The 19,797-nt window shown below is 40.2% G+C and overlaps 1 protein-coding gene across 6 annotated transcripts in view; it reads left to right on the top strand.

Annotated features, from left to right (window-relative positions):
• TENT4A (terminal nucleotidyltransferase 4A) overlaps positions 1-18,960 on the top strand; it is a 78,651-nt gene extending 59,691 nt beyond the window's left edge. For all 6 annotated transcript variants that reach the window (XM_075826923.1, XM_075826918.1, XM_075826922.1 and 3 more), the window contains one exon: positions 16,281-18,960. In XM_075826923.1, the coding sequence (XP_075683038.1) occupies positions 16,281-16,463 (183 nt within the window). In that variant the 3' untranslated portion in view covers positions 16,464-18,960. The remainder of the gene's footprint in view (positions 1-16,280) is intronic.
• The last annotated feature ends 837 nt before the right edge of the window (positions 18,961-19,797 follow it).

Raw genomic sequence — 19,797 nt, 5'->3', positions numbered from 1 at the left:
TGATATTTAAAAATGTCATATTTTTTATTTGGTTTTGCCGAAATTTATTTGCAATACTTGTTTTTTTTTCTTTAACACAAGGTTTTACCAGAGAAACTCAACTAATAGGTATTGCCTAGATTCTGCAGTTTTTAGAGATCACACATGTGAACCTAGTGTCCTAATAGACTGAAGCAAAGGAGCACCTAGTGGATTTTGGGGCCTACTTTATTTTACGTCAGGTTTGAAGAGGGGTCGTGGTGCCCTAAGTGGAAACTACATCCTTAAAGTAATTTATCTAGGGTAGCACTTTGACCCCACATGTTTTTTGATACATTTATTGGTATTAGTCTGTAAAAATGAAAATCTACTTTTTTTTTCTTCTGAAAAAAACAGAAATTTTTACAAGGAGTAAAGGAGAAAAAGCACTCAAATTTGTAAAGCAATTTCTCCCAATTACGGAAATACACCATATGTGGTATTAAACTGCTGTTTGGACCCACGGCAGGGCTCAGAAGTGAAGGAGTGCCATTTGGATTTTGGAGCGCAGATTTTGCTGGAATGCTATTCAGTGCCATGTAATGTTTGCACCGCCATGGAGGGACCAAGACCGTGGAAACCCCTAAAGTGACCCCATTTTCAAAACTACACCCTTCAAGGAATTTTTCTAGGGGTATAGTTAGAATTTTGATCCCACCGTTTTTTTGCAGAATTTAGTGGAATTAGGCTGTGAAATTGAATATCCAACTTTTTTCCGCTAAAATGTTTAGTTTTATAAATTCATAAATTTTTCATTTTCAAGCAATTTCTGCCGATTACACCATTAGTAGTCATAAATGTGTTTTTTTTTTTCATTAGAAATTAACCCTTTTAGGACTGATCCACTTTTTTCATTGGTTTTTTTTCACTCCCTGCTTCCCAAGAGCCATAACTTTTTTATTTTTCAGTCAATAGAGTGGTGTGCAAGCTTATTTTTTGTGGTAGGAGTTGTAGTTTCTATTGACACCATTTAAAGTACAATATACTGTTCTGGCAAACCGTAAGAAAAACATGAGGAATAACACTATTTTTTTGTGACTTGTATGTGGATTTTTTTTTGAGCAGTTTTCCCTTTCCAAATCTGAGTTGTCTGAGCTAGTTGGTGGAGCCTAGTTTCTGTTATGTCTGCCATACACTGCACACACTGAGAATAGGAGAATACTTCTCTCTCAGAATGGAAGTGATTATACAGCAGGGTGAGTTTTGATCCTTAAGTGAGCTGATTGCAGATTATGCCAGCAGCGGCATTTAGCTCTGAGATAAAGGTGTCTCTAGTCTCCTGTATTACAGAGCTTTACCCGGAGATTAATCTGTGTGGTCTCGGGCATGTGAACGTTGTGACAGCCTCTGACAGTACTTGTCACATCATGGCTTACCCGCTTTCAATAAATATATTTTACTATCCACCTTTTTATGTCATATCGATCTAGGCTGGGGCTACATGACAACCTTGGCCGCGACAGGTCATCGGGCATAAGATGGCTATATACGGTAGCCTACATCGCAAGTAATGTGTGGTAGTTTTACCTGTGATGTAGGCTACTGGACAAAGCTGTTTTTGGGCATGCGATCTGTGTCGTGGACAAAGTCGCCGTGTAGCCCCAGCCTAAAACTCCACTATGATAGACATACTAATCTTTATAAAAAAATCTTTGTTTAGATAGATCATGATTTTCGGAATATCGTAATCTATCTAAATACAGATTTTTTTTATTTTTTTTTGTCATACAATTAAAGATTATCTCTCATATCCTATATATTGATGTATTTTACAGCTTTAGGCTCTTTATACACTGCGATTTTTACCATAACCTAGGTAACCTAGAAGTGGCCAAATGCGTTCAGGTGTATTTTACCCAGTGGCATTCACCTAAATTCGTTCAAAAATTCTTTCATTTTTACTTCCGTATTTAAAAAAAAAAAAAAAAAAAAAAAAGACAAATATTTTTACGCAATATGGAAGCCCAATATCTTCTGACAAAAACCAGGCCAAATGCATGCATGTTGGACTAGTAATAGAACAATAATTTGCTTTTAATCTGACAAATGGTTAAAATTGTGCATGGTCAGGAACGGGGTAAAACTTTTGGTCAGGAAGTGGTTAAAGGTTTATCCTTTGGTTATCTCACCAAAAACAAAAACCTTAGCAGACCTATATGCCAAGGCAAATGATAAATGCCTTGGGTGTAATTTCCAAAATGGGGTCTCTTCTCTGGGTTTTCCACAGTGTTTCAGGGGCTCTGCAAATGTGACCTAGTGCCCAAACGCCAATCCAGTAAAATCTGTTCTCTAATTCCTTCCAATTTGAGCTGGCCATGTGCCCAAACAGCAGTTTAGGGACACAAATGGAGCATTGCCATACACGCGAGAAATTGAGTAACAAATTGTCTTGTTTTTTTTTTCTCCTATTGCCCCTTGTGAAAATAAAAAGTTGCGTGCTAAAACTACATTTATTTAATTTTTCTGAAAAAATGTAGTTTTTAATTTTCACTGCCTAATGCTAATAAAATCGATGAAACACCTGTGGGGTCAAAATGCTTACTATACCCCTAGATGAATGCCAAGAGGGGTGTAGTTTCCAAAATGGAGTCCCTTTTTAAGGGGTTTCCCCCTGTACTGGTACCTCAGTGGCTCTGTAAATGTGACATGGCACCCAAAAACCAATCACTCAGTGTTCATGCCAAATAGTGCTCTTGCTATTCTGAGCCCTACTGTGTCTAAACAGCAGTTTATAGTGTTTGGGTGCTTTTTCTCTTTATTCTTTGTAAAAATTGTAAATATTTTGTTTTATCTGAAAAAATTTAGATTTTCAATTTTACTGCCTAATTCCACTAAATTCAGCAAAAAAACCCTGTGGGTTCAAAATGCTCACTAGACCCCTCTATAGATTCCTTGAGTGATGTAGGTTGTCACTTTTGTGGTGGTTCCATTGTTTTGGTCCATCGGGATCTGCAAATGCGACATGGCGCCGCAAACGGCTACAATAAGCCGTCGTGTGTCAAAACAGCAGTTTATTACCACATATGGGTTATTGCCGTTCTCACAAATGTTGGGGTGCCTTTTCTCCCTTATCTATTGTGAAAATGAGAAATCTAAACTAAATCTACGTTTTATAAAAAAAAAGATTTTATTGTTCACAACCTAGTTCTAAGAATAATAATCTTTTTATAGAGCCAACATATTCCGCAGCACTTTACAATTCGAGGGTACATTGTACAGACAATATCAGACATTACATATTGACAAAACTAATTTACAATTCAAACAAAAGGAGTGAGGACCCTGCTCGCAAGAGCTTACAATCTGAGGAAATAAGGGAGACTCAATGCAAAAAAAAAAGTGCTTAAAGAGACTGTCACCAGATTGTCAAATCCCTATCTCCTATTGCATGTGATCGGCGCTGCAATGTAGATAACAGTAACGTTTTTGTTTTTTAAAAACGTTCATTTTTGGCCAAGTTATGAGCTATTTTATATATATATATATATGCAAATGAGGTTTTAAATGGACAACTGGGCGTGTTGTTTTTCGTATGTCCAACTGGGCGTGTATTGTGTTTTTTAACTGGGCGTGTTTACTTGTTTTACTAGCTGGGCGTTGTGAATAGAAGTGTATGATGCTGACGAATCAGTGACCAATCAGCATCATGCACTCCTCTCCATTCATTTACACAGCAGCATCACGTTCTTACTAGAATGATGTGCAGCCGCATACACAAGTGTCCTGATAATGAATACACATGACCTCCAGCCTGGACGTCATGTGTATTCAGAATCCTGACACTTCTGAATCTTTTCTGTGAGATTTCCAGCAAGGGAAACGAAATCTCGTTTACCTCGTAATCTCGCGAGATTACGCGTGGCTTGCTGGAATCTCACAGAAAAGATTCAGAAGTGTCAGGATTCGGAGTACACATGAAGTCCAGGCTGGAGGTCATGTATATTCATTATCAGGACACTTGTGTATGTGGCTGCACATCGTTCTAATAAGAACGTGATGCTGATGTGTAAATGAATGGAGAGGAGTGCATGATGCTGACTGGTCACTGATTCGTCAGCATCATACACTTCTATTCACAACGCCCAGTTAGTAAAACAAGTAAACACGCCCAGTTAAAACACAATAAACGCCCAGTTGGACATACGAAAAAAAACACGCCCAGTTGTCCATTTCAAAGCTCATTTGCATATATATAAAATTGCTCATAACTTGGCCAAAAATGAACGTTTTTAAAAAAAAACAAAATGTTACTGTTATCTACATTGCAGCGACGATCATATGCAATAGGAGATAGGGATTTGACAATCTGGTGACAGAGCCTCTTTAAGCACAATGGTCCAGCCATCTTTTATACATATGCGGTAGTGCACACAAAGCTGCATGAGACGGTCACCAGTCAGTATCTGTATGACAGACATGAATTGCATTAGGGTGAAAGGAGTGTGGGGAATACTGCTGAATGAGGGGGTCAAGTTCTCATGACCAATGTAAAAGGGGGGCCAGGGAAAGTAGTCAGAATAGGGAGTGTTATGGGCCAGTCTAAAAAGGTGTTTTCAGGGCATGTTTAAAATTGAATGTTGGGAATTAATCTAGTTGTCTAGGATAACACATTCCAGAGGACTTGTGCAGCTTGAGAAAAATCTTGGGAGACTGACGTGTGATGTACGGATTATGGTGGATGTTAATCTAAGGTCGTTGGCAGAACGTAGAGCGTGACTAGGGTGGTAGATGAGGGAGGAGATATAAGGTGGTGCAGCACTGTGGGTGAGTAGTTTCAATTTAATTCTGAAGGTTATGGGTAACCAGTGCAGTGACTGGCACAGTGTAGAGGCATTGGTGTAGCGGTTGGTCAAAAAAAGGTGCCTGGCTGCTGAATTGAGGATAGATTGGAGAATTTAGTGAGTGCAAGACAGATTTAGTAATGAGTTACAGTAGTAAAAAACCTTTGTGGTCAAAACGCTCAATATACCCCTAGATAAATTCCTTGAGGGGTGTCGTTTCCCAAATGAAGTCACTTCTGGGGTAGTTTTCACGGTTTTAGTCCCTCGGGATTTGCAAATGCAACCTGGCACCCAAAAAACAATCCAGCAAAACTTGAACTCCATAAGCCAAATGGCGTGCCTTCCGTTCTGAACTCTGCCGTGTGTCAAAGCAGCAGTTTGACCACATATGGTTTATTGCCATAATCGGGAGATATTTATTTTCAAATATTGGTGTGTTTTGTTTTTTTTGCTTTCCTTCCTTGTAAAAATTGAACATTTCTACGTTTCATTGGAGAAAATGTATATTTTCGTTTTAACGGCCTAATTCCACTAAATTCAACCAAAAAAACCTGTGGGGTCAAAATGCTCACTCTACACCCCTCAAGGAATTTATCGAGAGGTAGTTTGACAAATGGTGTGTTTTGGGGGGGGTGTTTCCACTAGTTGTGCACAACAAGAACTCTTCAAACCTAACATGGTGCCTAAAATATATTCTAATAGGCTACAAAATCCATTTGGTGCTCATTTGTCTCTGAGGCCTCTGTGCTTAGCACATTAGGGCCACATGTGGGATGTTTCTAAACTGCAGAATCTGGGAAATAAATATTATGTTTCTCTGGTAAGACCTTTTTTTTTTTTTTACAGGAAAAAAAAGATTAAAATGAAATTTACAATTTTTGTTTTTGCCAATTTTAACTCCTTTTCTCTAACCCCTTAATACCGATGTTATTTTAAACCTTAAAGAGGCTCTGTCACCAGATTCTCAAATCCCTATCTCCTATTGCATGTGATCGGCGCTGCAATGTAGATAACAGTAAAGTGTTTTTTTTTGTTTTTTTAAAACGTTCATTTTTGGCCAAGTTATGAGCTATGTTATATATATGCAAATGAGCTTTGAAATGGACAATTGGGCGTTTTTTTTTTCGTTATGTCCAACTGGGCGTCTATTGTGCTTTTAACTGGGCGTGTTTACGTGTATGACGCTGACCAATCAGTGACCAGTCAGCGTCATACACTCCTCTCCATTTATTTACACAGCAGCGATGTGCAGCCGCATACACAGAGATTAACGTTACTGCAGTGTCCTGATAATGAATACACATGATCATCCAGCCTGGACGTCATGTGTATTCAGAATCCTGACACGTCTGACTCTTTTCTTTGAGATTTCCAGCAAGGGAAACAAAATCTCGTTTACCTCCGTAATCTCGCGGGATTACGTGTGGCTTGCTAGAATCTCACAGAAAAGATTCAGAAGTGTCAGGATTCTGAATACACATTTGCATATATATTTATATATATATATATATATATGCTGATAACTTGGCCAAAAATTAACGTTTTTCAAAAAAACAATGTTAATGTTATCTACATTGCAGCGCCGATCACATGCAATAGGAGATAGGGATTTGAGAATCTGGTGACAGAGCCTCTTTAATGACAGAGCAATTTGTTTTTTTTTCATAGTCTCATTCAAAGAGCTAACTTTTTTTCTTTTCGTTGACTGCTGTGTAAGGACTTTTTTTTAGTTTTTTTAGTTTTTTTAGTTTTTTTAGTTTTTTGTGGGACAATTTGTATTTTTTAATAAAACCATTTTGGGGTACATATAATTTATTGATTAGCTTTTTTATTCATTTTAGTGGGGTACTGAAAAAACCCACAAATGTCGCCATTCTTTTTATAAGTTTACTGTGGGTCGTTAAGATTGCGGCGATACCAAATTCATATAGTTTTTTTTTATGCCGTCCCGGTTTTATACTGTAAAAACAGGTTTTCTTTCAAAATTATTTGTTCTTGTCTCCATATTTTAAGAGCCATAACTTTTTTATTTTTTTCGACTGATACAGCTGTATGAGGGCATTTTTTTGCGGGACAACTTTTTATTGGTACCATTTTGGAGTACATGCGACATTTTGATCACTTTTTAACAAATTTTTTTGAGGGTAGGATGAAAGGAAAAACAGCAATTCTGGCATTATTTTAATTTTTTTTATGGCGTTCACCGTGCGGGTTAAATGTAATAGTTTTATAGTTGGGTTCGTTACGGAAGCGGTGATACCAAATATGAGTAATATTTAAAAAAATATATATTTTCATTTTTTTTGTAAGGGGGAAAAAGTGGGCTTATAAATTATCTTTCTTTTTTTTAACTTGGGACTTGTATTTATTTAAAACTTGAACGTTTTTTTTTTTTGTCCCACTAGGGGACTTCACTGTGCAATCTTTTGATCGCTTTTATAATACACTGCAATACTTCTGTATGGCAGTGTATTATTGCCTGTCCGTGTAAAACATGGCCTAGCAGACAATCACTAAAGGCAGACGTTGGTGCCATTGTTAGGCCCCCAGGCTGCCATAGAATCCATCGGCTAGTTGGTTGAGGGGCTCCCACCCTCTAAAACCACTCAGATGTGGCGGTCGCTATTGAGCGCCGCATTTGAGGGGTTAAATATGATCGGAGACCACTGCTAGTGGTAGATAGTTGCCCTGAAGCCCGAGGATATTGGTAACGTGAAAAGGCGGCACTTGAGATCTACCCCAAACCGCCGACTTAAAAACTAAGGTTAATTCCTGTAAAATACCTAGAGTTAAACTTTCTAAATTCTGTTGAGAGTATTTTAAGCGGTGCAGTTTTTAAAATGGGGAGGTTTATCGGGAGTGTCTAAAATATAGGGCCCTCAGAGCCATTTTAGAACTGAACTGGTCCCAAAATAGGTTTTGGGAATTTTCTTGAAAATGAGAAATTGCTGCTAAATTTAGCTTTGTAACATGCTAGAAAATTAAAATGACTTTAAAAATCAAACCTGTCAACTAAGTAGACCTATGGTAAATGTTAACTAGTAACTTTTTTTTATGTGGTATTTGTATCTGTATTGCAAGCAGATCCACTTAAATTTATAAAAATGCTAATTTTTAACATTTTGGTGTTCCTCACAAACACTGAATGTATCAAGCAAATTTTACCACTAACGTAAAGTACAATGTGTCATGAGAACAGTCTCAATCACTTGAAAAAATAAAATCATTCCAATGTTATTACCACGTAAAGCGATACGTCAGATTTGGAAAAAATTGGCCTGGTCCACAAGGCCAAAACAGGACTTAAGCCATTATGGACCATTTACGCCTTTGCTCTGAAGACCGAATAGAAACGATAGAGTAAGTGTTTCTCCTGTTAGATCTTCCAGTATTAGTGTATGTTCACACACACACTCTAAAACGTCTGAAAATATGGAGCGGTTTTCAAGGGAAAAATCACTCGTGATTTTCACTGCGTTTTTTACGGCCGTTTTTGGAGAGGTTTTCAATAGTCTATGAAAAACCGCTCCAAAAATGTCACATGCACTTTTTCGCGGCCATTTTTCATAACAGCTGTGTAAAAAAACGGCCCGTCGGAACAGCACCGTTTTTACCATTGAAATTAATGGGCAGATGTTTGGAGGCGTTCTGCTTCCGATTTCTCAGGCGTTTACCGGCCGAAGATAGGCCGTGTGAACATTCCCTAACTGCGTGCGGCTTCCTGAAAGCCCCCCCCCCCCATCCCCGGTTTTTCAGCAGTGCTGTCTTCACAGCTTGCCCTGGAAAGTAAAATCCTGTGCTCTGATTATCTGCTGACAAGTGCAGAAGCTCTATCCGAGAAAGAACACCAAGATTAATGCGCGGCTAAGCGAACAGGGGAGAGGGCCAGGAATTGTGTACTGTACATGCATTGTCACCAATAGCCGATTTAGAAGTTGAACAAAGAATCGGGGGGGGGGGGGGATAAAATTTAAGGGGGCACTGCCACTGATGCAAATGTAAAATGATATAAGTAATACATTTTAATTTCATATTGCAAACTAACTTGCTTTTAAAAATTTGTTTGTTGCATTCTGGGACGCAGACTGTGGGTATATGCAGTTGCCACTAGGAGACTTGACACTAAGAATTGAAAAAGTGGCCCCCTCCTACCGGATATACTCTAAGCTAACACTGAATAGCTCAGTGTCCCTAGAAGGCAGACATTTATGTTGCATCAGACTACCATTTCTTTTTTTTTTTACAGTTTATAGCTGGGAAGCAGACTGACAGATGTCTCAGTTTTCCTCTCCATGGCAGACTCACTGTCATGCAAATGCGCAGTTGTCCCCCTGCCTGTGAAGGCAAGTGGGACAAGAAAGTCAGCTCCTCTGTCACCCACCAAGCCTAAGGAGCACCTCTTGTATCTCTCCCACCAGTGTGTCCCCTTACACAGGGTCAACCACTGAGGGGGTGCAATTGCTGGTCACCTGTTTGGTGGCTGTCAACTGCTCCATATTTTTCCTCTCAGAGTATAAAAGGATACACCCAGGAACACATTCTGCTGAGTTTCTTCCTCAGGAATGGTGTTGGACCTTCAGGATGGGATAGGCTCGTTGTGGAAGTCTACTCCGACCTCACTGTGTCTACATTAGGGTTTTTGGAACTGTGGTGGTCTCAATCAAGACTATTCTCTTTGCGCAGTTCCACATGTGCCCCCTTCAGCGGGCAGTCCTTTCCCAGAGGAACCGTTCCATGGACTCCTTGGATTTATGGTTCTTCCCCTCGCAGTCAATCAGTCGCTTCAGTGGGGGATCTTCTCTCCGGCTGTACAGATGTCACTCCTTTTAACTGAAGTGGTAGCTTCTCTTCACGTATGAGTCTCAAGGGTTGGATCTTTTCAGAATTTCACAGCTCAGGGGCTGTGGACTCTATCCCCCAAAAATCTGGCGGAGTTGAGCAGTCTAACTGTGCCTGCTGTCTGGACATCCGGTTCGAGTTCAAGGGACAGTCACTGCCGTGGCTTATCTCAATCCTCAAGATGGAACTCTGTCATGGCCAATGGCGTGAAGATTCTCGCCTGGACGTTCCTTCTCGAAAGGCAGTTGTCGACCACAGGAATGCGTACTGTCGCAGACATCCTCAGCCGGGAAACTGGTGATTCTGGGTAGTGATTCCTCAACCAGTTTAAGGTTTGACCGGATTTGCATCAGAAGGGGACAGACTGACATGAACCTGATGGCATCCTAGTTCCCTGCTTAATCTCCTGAACCTAGTTCGCAGAGCCCTGCGCCGTGGATACTCTTTTCTCTGTTGACCAGCCTTTTGTACGTGCTTCAGCTCCTCTGCCAATTTAAGGTCAAGGCGATTCTGGCCATCCTGGTAGCAGCAAATTGGCTGCATCTGTTGGTACGCGGAAGTACTCTCTGCTGGCCGACATACCGTGGCCATTACCTCTGTCCCGAACTCTCTCAGGAACCTCTTCCTCCAGAATATAAGGTTGCTATGTTTAACAGTGTGGCTGAGGCCGCTGTTCTTAGGCCTAGTTCACACTGATTTTTTGCGGAAACTGTCGGAAACCGTGCCAAAAAACTGCCAATTCGCCTGCCATTGATTACAATGGGAAGTGGAGGCGTTTTTTCCCGCGAGCAGGAAAAAAAAAACGCTCGTGGGGAAAAAGCAACATGCTCTTTCTTCAGGCGTTTGTCTCTGACCTTCCGTTGACATCAATGGTAGGCAGAGAAAGCGGTTTTCGTGGTGCTCAATAGTCGTGCCCAAAAACGCAGCAAAGAGTGCAGGCAGGTCAAAATCTTCCTCAAAATTCCTGAAAGAAAATTGAGGCAAATTTTTCTGCCTGCAAAAAACTGTGTGAACATGCCCTTAGGGCTCCCGGTTTGTCATTCTCACCATACTCCAGTTTGGGAAGCCTTCCTCAGCATGCATTTGCCATCCTACCTGGAAGACCTGCTTTATTGGTGTGAGGATGGCCATCTCTCTCCCCTTTTTCTTTATCCAGAACTCTTTCCTTCCTCCAGGGTGACCTGGATTAAGGTCTGGCCCTTAGTTCCCAGAAGTCGGCGCTTTCCATCTTGTATAGTCACTCGTTGGCATCCAAGTCTGACGTCAGAACTTTTCTACAGTGTTGCTCGTTGTCTAATTCCTTTGTGGGATCTCAATCGGTTTTTGGAGGTACTGCAGTCTGCTGACTTTGAATCCTTGCGAGAAATCTACCTCTGTAGCCTTTCCTGAAAAGTTTTTCTGGTTGCGATGACTTTCATCAGAAGGGTCTCTGAATTGGCAGTTTAGGTCCTGTCATTCTTCATCAGGACTAAGCGGTGCTCCGCACAGTGACTTCCTTTTGCATAAAGTTCTGGCTTTTCACATGAATGAGGACATCGTTCCCTCAGATTGAGAAACTTTCTTTCAACAACCTGGATGGCGTCAAGACCACTACAGCTCGCTGGATTCGGATGGCTATTAGTGAGGTTTACCGGGTTCGGGGTAAGGTTCTCCATTTTTGGATTACGGCCCACTCTACCAGAGCAGTTGGTGCTACTTTGGCTGTGCGCAATCAAGCTTCTGTCCTTCAGGTGTGCAAGGAGGCCTCATGGTCTTTACAAACTTTTGGTAAGTTCTATCAGGTGCACAACTTTTTGCTTGTGCAGACTCTTCCCTGGGTCTCAAGGTCTTGCATGTACCTGAAATTGGTGACCATGTCCTTTTCTGTTCCCGTCCCTGGGTACTGCTCTGGGACGTCCCATGGTCTGTGTGCCTTATGCAACTAACGAGAATACAGGATTTTTTGCCTACTCGCTGTAAAACACTTTTCTCGACCAGTTTATTGGGGGACACAGCACCTACCTATTGTGGTTCCAAGGATTCTCTCGTTTTTACGTACTCTCACCTGGTTTCTGCTTCTCTTACTGCTTGCAGACACTCAACAGCTGTCTGTAGGTGGAGTATATCCTGTAGGAGGGGACACTTTTTCAATTCTTAGTGTCAAGCCTCCTAGTGGCAACATTTACATACCCAGTCTGTGTCCACCTAATGAACTAGACAAGAAAATGATTTTATAGTGAGCTTCTCAAATCCTGATTTCGTGGGATCGTTTGGGTTAGTTCAAGATCTCTGCCCGCTGTCTTTCAATATGATACCTAATTGATTACTACCAGTGGCTAAAAAAATCTCTCCTGGTCATGTGATACACACAGTTGCAGGGTTTTATTAGAAGACACCGCTCAGATCTTTTCTGTAACTAATCTGTCCTGCAACCGTGTGCATCACATGACCAAGACAGATTTTTATCCACTAAGTAATCCATGGAGGATCCTATTGAATGGCAGCAGGCAGAAATCTTGGAAACCATTAGGAATTGATGCACAAAGTTGAAAATGTTTTCTTTTAACCAAGAATAAGCTTTATTTGCTTAAACTGTATTACCCCTTTTTAATTTTGTATGCATATGAGAATATGTACGCCACTGAAAAGAAATTCCAAAGCAAACATTTGCATTTTCAATTTCCCTTCCGGCTTTCCATGGCTCTTTGCATCTTCACTTGAGTCATGGCTTTTCTACGCTCCAACGGAGTCATGGTAATCACATTTCGGACATTCTTCACAAAGCCTTCTCCATAGACTAAAGTCTCTAATTACTGTTTCAGCTGGATCATCAATAGGGCAAAGTAGTCCTTCTCAATGGATCCTCTTCCTGGTGATTCTCTGACACATCAACAGCACGTATTCTTCCAGAAAAAGTGAGTGCCCCTCAGACTGGAGTAGTCCCTCAGGCGACAGACTACTTTTCCCCTCCAATACTGCAGAAGGTGCAATACTGGAATCTGTGCCTTTCTGCCCAGTTCCATTCCAGACCCCTTTAAATGGCCATCCTCTCTAAATTGTAAAGTCCCCCTCTCACTTAATAAGCCATTTCTGATTTTGGCCATATTCACTGATTCCTACTGTGGTGGCTCAACTTTCCTCTGATCCTCCATGGTTGATGCTTCCTCCCCAGTTCACTGGCAGTTGCTTACTACAGATGCCAGCCTCCTGGGGTGTGTTTCGCCATCACATGGCCCAAGGCGGTTGGAGACCTCTGAAAGCTCTCCTGCCTGTCAACAAATTGGAACGAAGAGCAAAATGTTGTTCTCTCCAATGGGGCAGCCAGCTGTATCCAGACTGACAATGCCGTGAGTTAATGAATTAAAAAGGGGGTATCCACAGAAAAGCTGTCTAAGTCAGCGGTTCCCTCTCCTTGTAAGAACACTGGGTTCTGTCAATCTCTGCAGTACACATGCAAAATTTGGTCACTAACCAACGAGAATAGATGGTATCTGAATACTGGTTTTCCCACTAACATCTTCGTCCAGTTCTGGGGCACCCCAGACATGGATACAATGGCGGATCAACCACAAGGTGCCCCGGGTGTATCTTTAGGCAACGCAAACTTCTGGCAGTCACAATGGCTACTTTGCTGGTTCCATAGACCTTCTTACTACAGTACCCTTTCCCTCCACTTCCTCTTCTATGGGTACTCAGGACTTTCAAGGCAGGAGTTAGTCATCCTAGTGGCTTGATTTGGCACAAATGCTTGTACACAGAAGTGGAAAATGTAGTCTGATTATCCCAGACTCCTTCCAGATCTCTACTCCCAAATTCCCCTCTACCACCAGAATTGACAGTTGCGGCACTTAATGGCATGGCTGTTGAAGCCACCGTCTTAAAAGCCAGTGACTTTTTGGACCAAGTTATTCAGACGAAGATCAGCGCAAGAAAGCCAGTTTCTCATATTTATCACTGTACCTTGTACCTGTTTTTCGATGGTGTGAAGAGACGGATCTCCATTCTCTTGCTCTCTATTCTACTTGCCTGCCTTCAGGCTGGTTGGGTTGCTGGGCTAGCCCTCTGTTTCCTGAAGGGTCATGTCTCTGCCATTTCCATTCTTTTTCAGAGAATGGAGAAACTATATCCCATCTGAAAGCCTTTCTTCAAGGGGTCCTCCATACAGCTCTTCTTCCCCCTTCCCATTTGTAATTGAAATTTGGTATTAGTCGGCCTCCATCTTCCCCCTTTTTAGTCTGAGATGCTTCCTTGTATCTCATCTGCTTAATGGCAGTTTTTTCTGGTTGCTGTGGTCATCAGGTGAGTCTTGGGGAAGGGGAATGACAAGATCCTCCAATGCCTTCTTCACTAGGACAAGGTGTCTTGTAACTTGCACATCTTGAACACACCTGTCTAGCTGCAACTCATCCCTTCAAGTCATTGTTTACAAGGTGGCGTTTGAAAGTCAAGATTGACATGCTTTTCTTCCCCTCTTCCATCAAGACAGCACAGATCGGACAATCTGTTTTGAATCTGTCCAATTTGGAGCACACTTTGATAAATTTTCCCTAATTTTGTGGTCACTCGAAGTTGTCCAGGTCGTGGTCTATCACGTACACTTGTTTTCGGCATACCTCTTGAGGGTACACTACTTGCCTGGAGAAGGTTTCTCTTGGTTGCGTGCACTCTCTCACAGACTATGCCCTGCATTTCTCAAAAACTATGGCAGATTGCTTTTTAAATAACTCCTTCCTGGGAGCCATTTACCAGACAACTTTACAAGTTTTTAAGAGTTTACACAGTATCACAATACAGGACGAACACTGGGTCTTTTACTGTGGTGTGGTGAGGTGATGTAGAAACCTGTGTTAAATAAAAACCTTGTTGCCCATAAACAGTCACCGCACAGCTTTCATTTTATATTCTGCTCTTGGAAAATGAAAGCTGTGATTAGTTTCTATAGACAGTAAAGACAGTTTTTTTTCTTTTACACTGGTTTAATAACACTTTGTTTTAAAAACTACAGTTTAATGTATAAATAAGATGCTGAAAGTGTTTCAACAGTAGATAGACTAACTTCTGTGCAAAACACGTATTACATTCATCCTTTACAGAGAAATTGACTAATCTGGGGGTGTATTGAATTTAACATGCAGTAGTGTAAATCATTAAACTTTCATAAAGTTTTCAGGAGGGTTAATAGCAAAATGGTAAATTAGCTAGTGTTTTTTTTGTTTTGTTTAATTATACACTTTCTCTGTGCTGTATAAATTTCTAGCATTTTTTTTTTTATTTAAAAAGGTCGTCATGATTGCAGTGATACCAAATATAAAAGGCAAAACGAGTAAAATGTAAAAAATTAGGTCATTTTTAACAAACGTGGCCTGTTTTAGCTTTGGGGTTGCCTGTTTTACGGACAGTCAACCTATTAGGTGCTTTATGCAGAGCCTAATAGGTAAATTCACGGATCAAGTGAAGATTGTTCCCCTGTGTTTGGATATTCCAGTCAGTAATGCAGCTTGTTTTTCAGAGGTAGCAAACACCAGAGGTAAGTAATGTGTAGCCACTTTTTCAAAGATGTGCGGCTTTTCGAAGAGAGCCCTTCCTGATACCTATAGTGCGCAGTTCTTGTAAAGACACTTCCGAGAATATCCATCAGAGCATTGGCGACGAGCGTTCCAATGCAGAGGTTAATGGTAGTTCTCGCAGTCCAGATTGTTTGCAAGTAAATAGTGCTGTCATGAATTGGATGACATTGGGTTTATTTGTACCAGCTATAATAGGCTGGAGTGTCTTCTCAAATGTCGATCCATTTTAATTTAAGAGCAATAAGTAAACATGTACGTTGTTGCCCATAGCAACCAATCAGAGTTCAGCTTTCATTTTACCTGAGCTCAATATATGAAAGCTGTGGGGTTGCAAAGGACATTCTTACTATAAGACCGTTAGATAAATCTCCCCCAATGTCACTGAGGAAGCATGGATACATAAACTTTACTACTTCAATCAGGGAGACATTCACTAAACTTGATCCAAATTGACTTTGAGGCCTTTGTTAGGCCCCTCGGCTGCCATGACAATCCATTGGCACCCCACAATCGTGTCATGGAGTGACTGAGGGAGCTCCCTCCCTCTTAAACACCTTTGGTGCCACAGTTGCTGTTGGTAGTGGCATCTATGGAGTTAAATGGCAGAGGTCGAAGTTCTTTCTAATCCCGACCGTTAAAGGAGGATGTCAGCTGTATGTTATAGCTGGCATCTACTGGTGGTGACACAGGCAGGCACCGCTCCTGTGCCAGCACCATTGCTGCACTGTAGTGGTTACTTGGAAGCCGCAACATACTATTGTGGAGCAAGACTGGAATGGCGTAATCCCCCAACATTTGTAGTTGCTATTTCATACATGATCCCAGCATCTCAACCTGCTGAACAAAACGCAGTACGTTCTTTAATAAAGGGTCGTGGCACTATTACCTGACCCTCTACGTAGCACATACTTTTGCAGGTACAGGATAATCGGTAGAATACATTGAGGCATCTGTTTAAAAACAAATGTAGTGTAGACAAGTGCTGGCTTAGAATCAATCAAGGTTATGTGAAACTTCACAAGAGAATAGGACACAACACCTGGTTCAAGGGCAATTTTACTATTATAATCCATGTTTTATATTTTTTCTATTTTAGCAAAATCACAATGGTATAAAAGTGAAGGAAATGTATAATCGCAGTTTAAGAGATGGACAAGAAGTGGACAGCATTGCTAATACAAGACAGACTGGCAGCAGGGGAACATATCACTATAATCGCAACACCTGGAAGCGGAAAAAGCAATTAAGGGATAGCCAACCAATCCACATCAGCAGATGAGTATGTTGGCACTGAAAGAACTCCCAGATGCAGGCAAAGAAGAAACTGGTCAACGGTTAGCACTTGTCCTTTATAAAAAAACAAAAACTGCCAGAACATGTCTTTTAGAACATTCTTTAGTGTATATACATAAAAAAAAAAATTAAATGTGAAATAAAATAGTTGTCGTCTTGAAGTTTGTGAGGAGAACATATCTGTCCCTATGGCAACTTTCTCTCAGTGTACCCTGGCAGCTGACTATATTCATAGCACCACTGGACCTTTAAAGCAACCAATAATATCCCAGCTGCCAGAGAATAGGGAATTTGTCCTGGGTCTACAAAATAGACAGTTGGCCTTCAACTTCAACCCTGATAACTCAAGTTTACATTTTTCAAATTTCGTAAAATACGTTGGAGAACCTGTCACATGGTACATGCTGTTCATTCTGTGGGTAGATGGATATAAAGTTTTCTGGGAAACTTCAGGATAACCTGTTTTATTGATGTATAGCCCTGCTCACTAGTGTCCAGTGGGCGTTCTCAACTACTCATTGTCAGCCTTATCTATGCATACAGAAATGGTTGTCAATCATTGGGTAGGGCTGCCCACTAGACTCTAGGCCAAGAGTGAGCAGGGAATTCTAATAATATACAAGTTATCCTGAATCTTTTCCCAGATAGTTATAGATCCATCTGCTCGGCTAATCCTGCTCTGTAACGTCCTGCCCACATATCCGATGGCATGAACTATACGACATGGTGTTTAACAGATCTCGTAGTTCTGTTTTACTTTTCATCTAGAGTGGTTTTATTTGCATGATGTTTTGTAACAGACATCTTTCGTTTCCAAAAATCATTTCGTATAGCCTTTCATTTTTTTCGTCTCCCAGGATTTGAAGCCCACATTTTTAATCTTTAAAGCAAATCTGTCAGCAATTTTTAGCCCACGAAACTGCAGACTGCTATATACAAGACTGGGAGAGCAGCATAATGATACTTGTGTAGTTGGTCATACAAATTGCATGACTGAGAAATATACATTTTGATGCTGCGAATGCAAGTGCCATGCTTTGCTCTGACTTACTGCTTTAGCGGTCTCTTGAATAGGATGTTAGAGCAATCGCTCAGAGTGAAGGAGCTGGTAGCATTCAGCGCAGAGAGCCTGGAATACTAAACATGAAGGGGCCGCCTCCACGGCACTTGCAATCACAGCACCTGGAACATTAAAACAGGTTTCAATACAATTATCGTCATGCTGCTGTTCCCCATCCTGTTTATAGGGCTGTTAGCCGTTTTGAGGGTTTAAAACTTCTGATAGTCTCGTAGTCTAAAAAGTAATCTTTGATTTAAAAAAGAGAAAAATTAACACCTTTCCACTATTTTCCTTAATATCCAGTACTTGGTAGTAAAAACTACTTGTATAATGTCTTTGCCCAGTGACATAACTTTTTTTTAAATCTGCCCATTTAACATTTGTTACAGAAGAACCTCTTTTTCAGGTACTCTTTAATTGTGCATATGTATTATTTTTATTACCGGCTCATTAGGTAATATTTTAATTTTCAGAATTACTTTGTTCATTTATAGAAGATGGGTTATGAGCACCGGTTTTGATTTGGTCTTGTGGTTGTACTTTTTATTTTTTTTTTTTTTTTTTATTGCAGTAGTAGTTGTGCTGATATGTCAGGTGACATATTTTCTTAGAATATTTTGATTTCTTTAAGAAATCTTTATGTATGTGTTCTGTTAAGAACTACAATATCATGAGCCAGTTGTACACATGTTGGGCAAATTTGCATTGCTTCTTTTAATGTGTACCGGTCTTCTATGCAAGGTAATTTGTGTATTTAATGTACTGTATATATATATATGAGCTGTTTTTTGTGTGGGGGTTTTTGTTTTTAACCATTAATTTTCAAGCCATTTGGCTTTGCATTTAAATATTCTATTTGATTTACCCAAAGTTGCTCTTTATTGTACTTTGGAATGTTCCAGCCTACAATAGTCTTTATATGGCTCTGGGCTGTGAATCTTGTTTCACAGCTATGTTTAGCTAAGCCATTTTGGATATATGGAAATAGTTTTCATTAGTGGTTTCATATAGAAATCCTCTGGCACTGAAAGATCGATAACTGAGGCTTGGTTAGAATGAACAAACATTCCAAATTATAGTGCATTCTGATCCTGTTCACATGTCTAAAACCTTATTTGCCTAAATCTTGTAAAATTTAATTTATTATGTGGTTGTCAAGTAACAATCTTACTGTGGAGTAAAACTGTTCAGTGCACAAGTGTAAAAGCAGAGACTTACTTTTGCTGTCTTGATATAATTATATTTTCAAGGTCAAGCATTCTCTAACACCAGACAGCCAAGCAACGTAACGGATTATGCTGGTTTAAAAGGGATATAATGTGTGAAACTTTTGGGATGCAACAATGTGATGGGTGAAACAAAACTTTTTATGTAATTTTCTATTTCATTTTTAATAAACAGAACTTGCAAAGTGCCTTTTTAATATTTTGTGTTCGCTTTTATTTAGATTTTTCTAACACTTTTTTTGTGTTCTACTTTGTCGATACACCTGCCTTTCACTGACGCACGCTATTAATTTTGTAGACGTTCCAATTTACAGTGGTATCACAAAGGCTGGCCATCAATTTTCCTTAGATCCGATCAGTAGTGTTGTATATTTCATTATCAGTACACAGGTTTTAAAAGGTGCATACATTGCAAGAAATCGCTTCCACTTTTAATTATCACATTTCTAAGTTCTATACATGGAATAAAAATATATTTTTATTAGGATTATAGTTGTAAAATCACATTTTATGTTGAGGCCTTGTGCTAAAAATAAAAATTTCCCAGTCATTCTGCACTCAATACCCCATAATGCCAAAGGTGGCAACAAAAGTTTCGAAATTCTTTAAAATTTATTAAAAATGATAAACTCTAACTTTGCATGGACGTAAGTATTCCACCTCTTTGCTATGACGCTTAAAATTTAGCTCTGGGGAGGCTCCCATTTATCTAGATAATCTTTGAATTGTTTCTACACCTTGATTAGAGTCCACCTGACTGAACATGATTTGAAAAAACAACCCTGGCTGTATAATCAAAGTCTCACCGCTGACCATGCATATCAGAGCAAAAACCAAGCCATGATGAGGAAAACTGCACTGAAAGTTCCCAAGAGCACAGTGGCCTTCATAATTCTTAAATAAAAGCAGTTTGGAACAACCAGGACTCCCTATAGCTGGCCACCCAACAAACTAAGTAATCGGGGGGGAAAAAGGGCCTTGGTAAGAGAGGTGACCAAGAATCCAATGGTCACTCTGGCTGAGCTCCAAAGATT

This window comes from Rhinoderma darwinii, chromosome 5 (genome assembly GCF_050947455.1).
Source record: "Rhinoderma darwinii isolate aRhiDar2 chromosome 5, aRhiDar2.hap1, whole genome shotgun sequence".
Taxonomy (NCBI): domain Eukaryota; kingdom Metazoa; phylum Chordata; class Amphibia; order Anura; family Rhinodermatidae; genus Rhinoderma; species Rhinoderma darwinii.
This window is presented reverse-complemented; position numbering and strand designations above follow the sequence as displayed.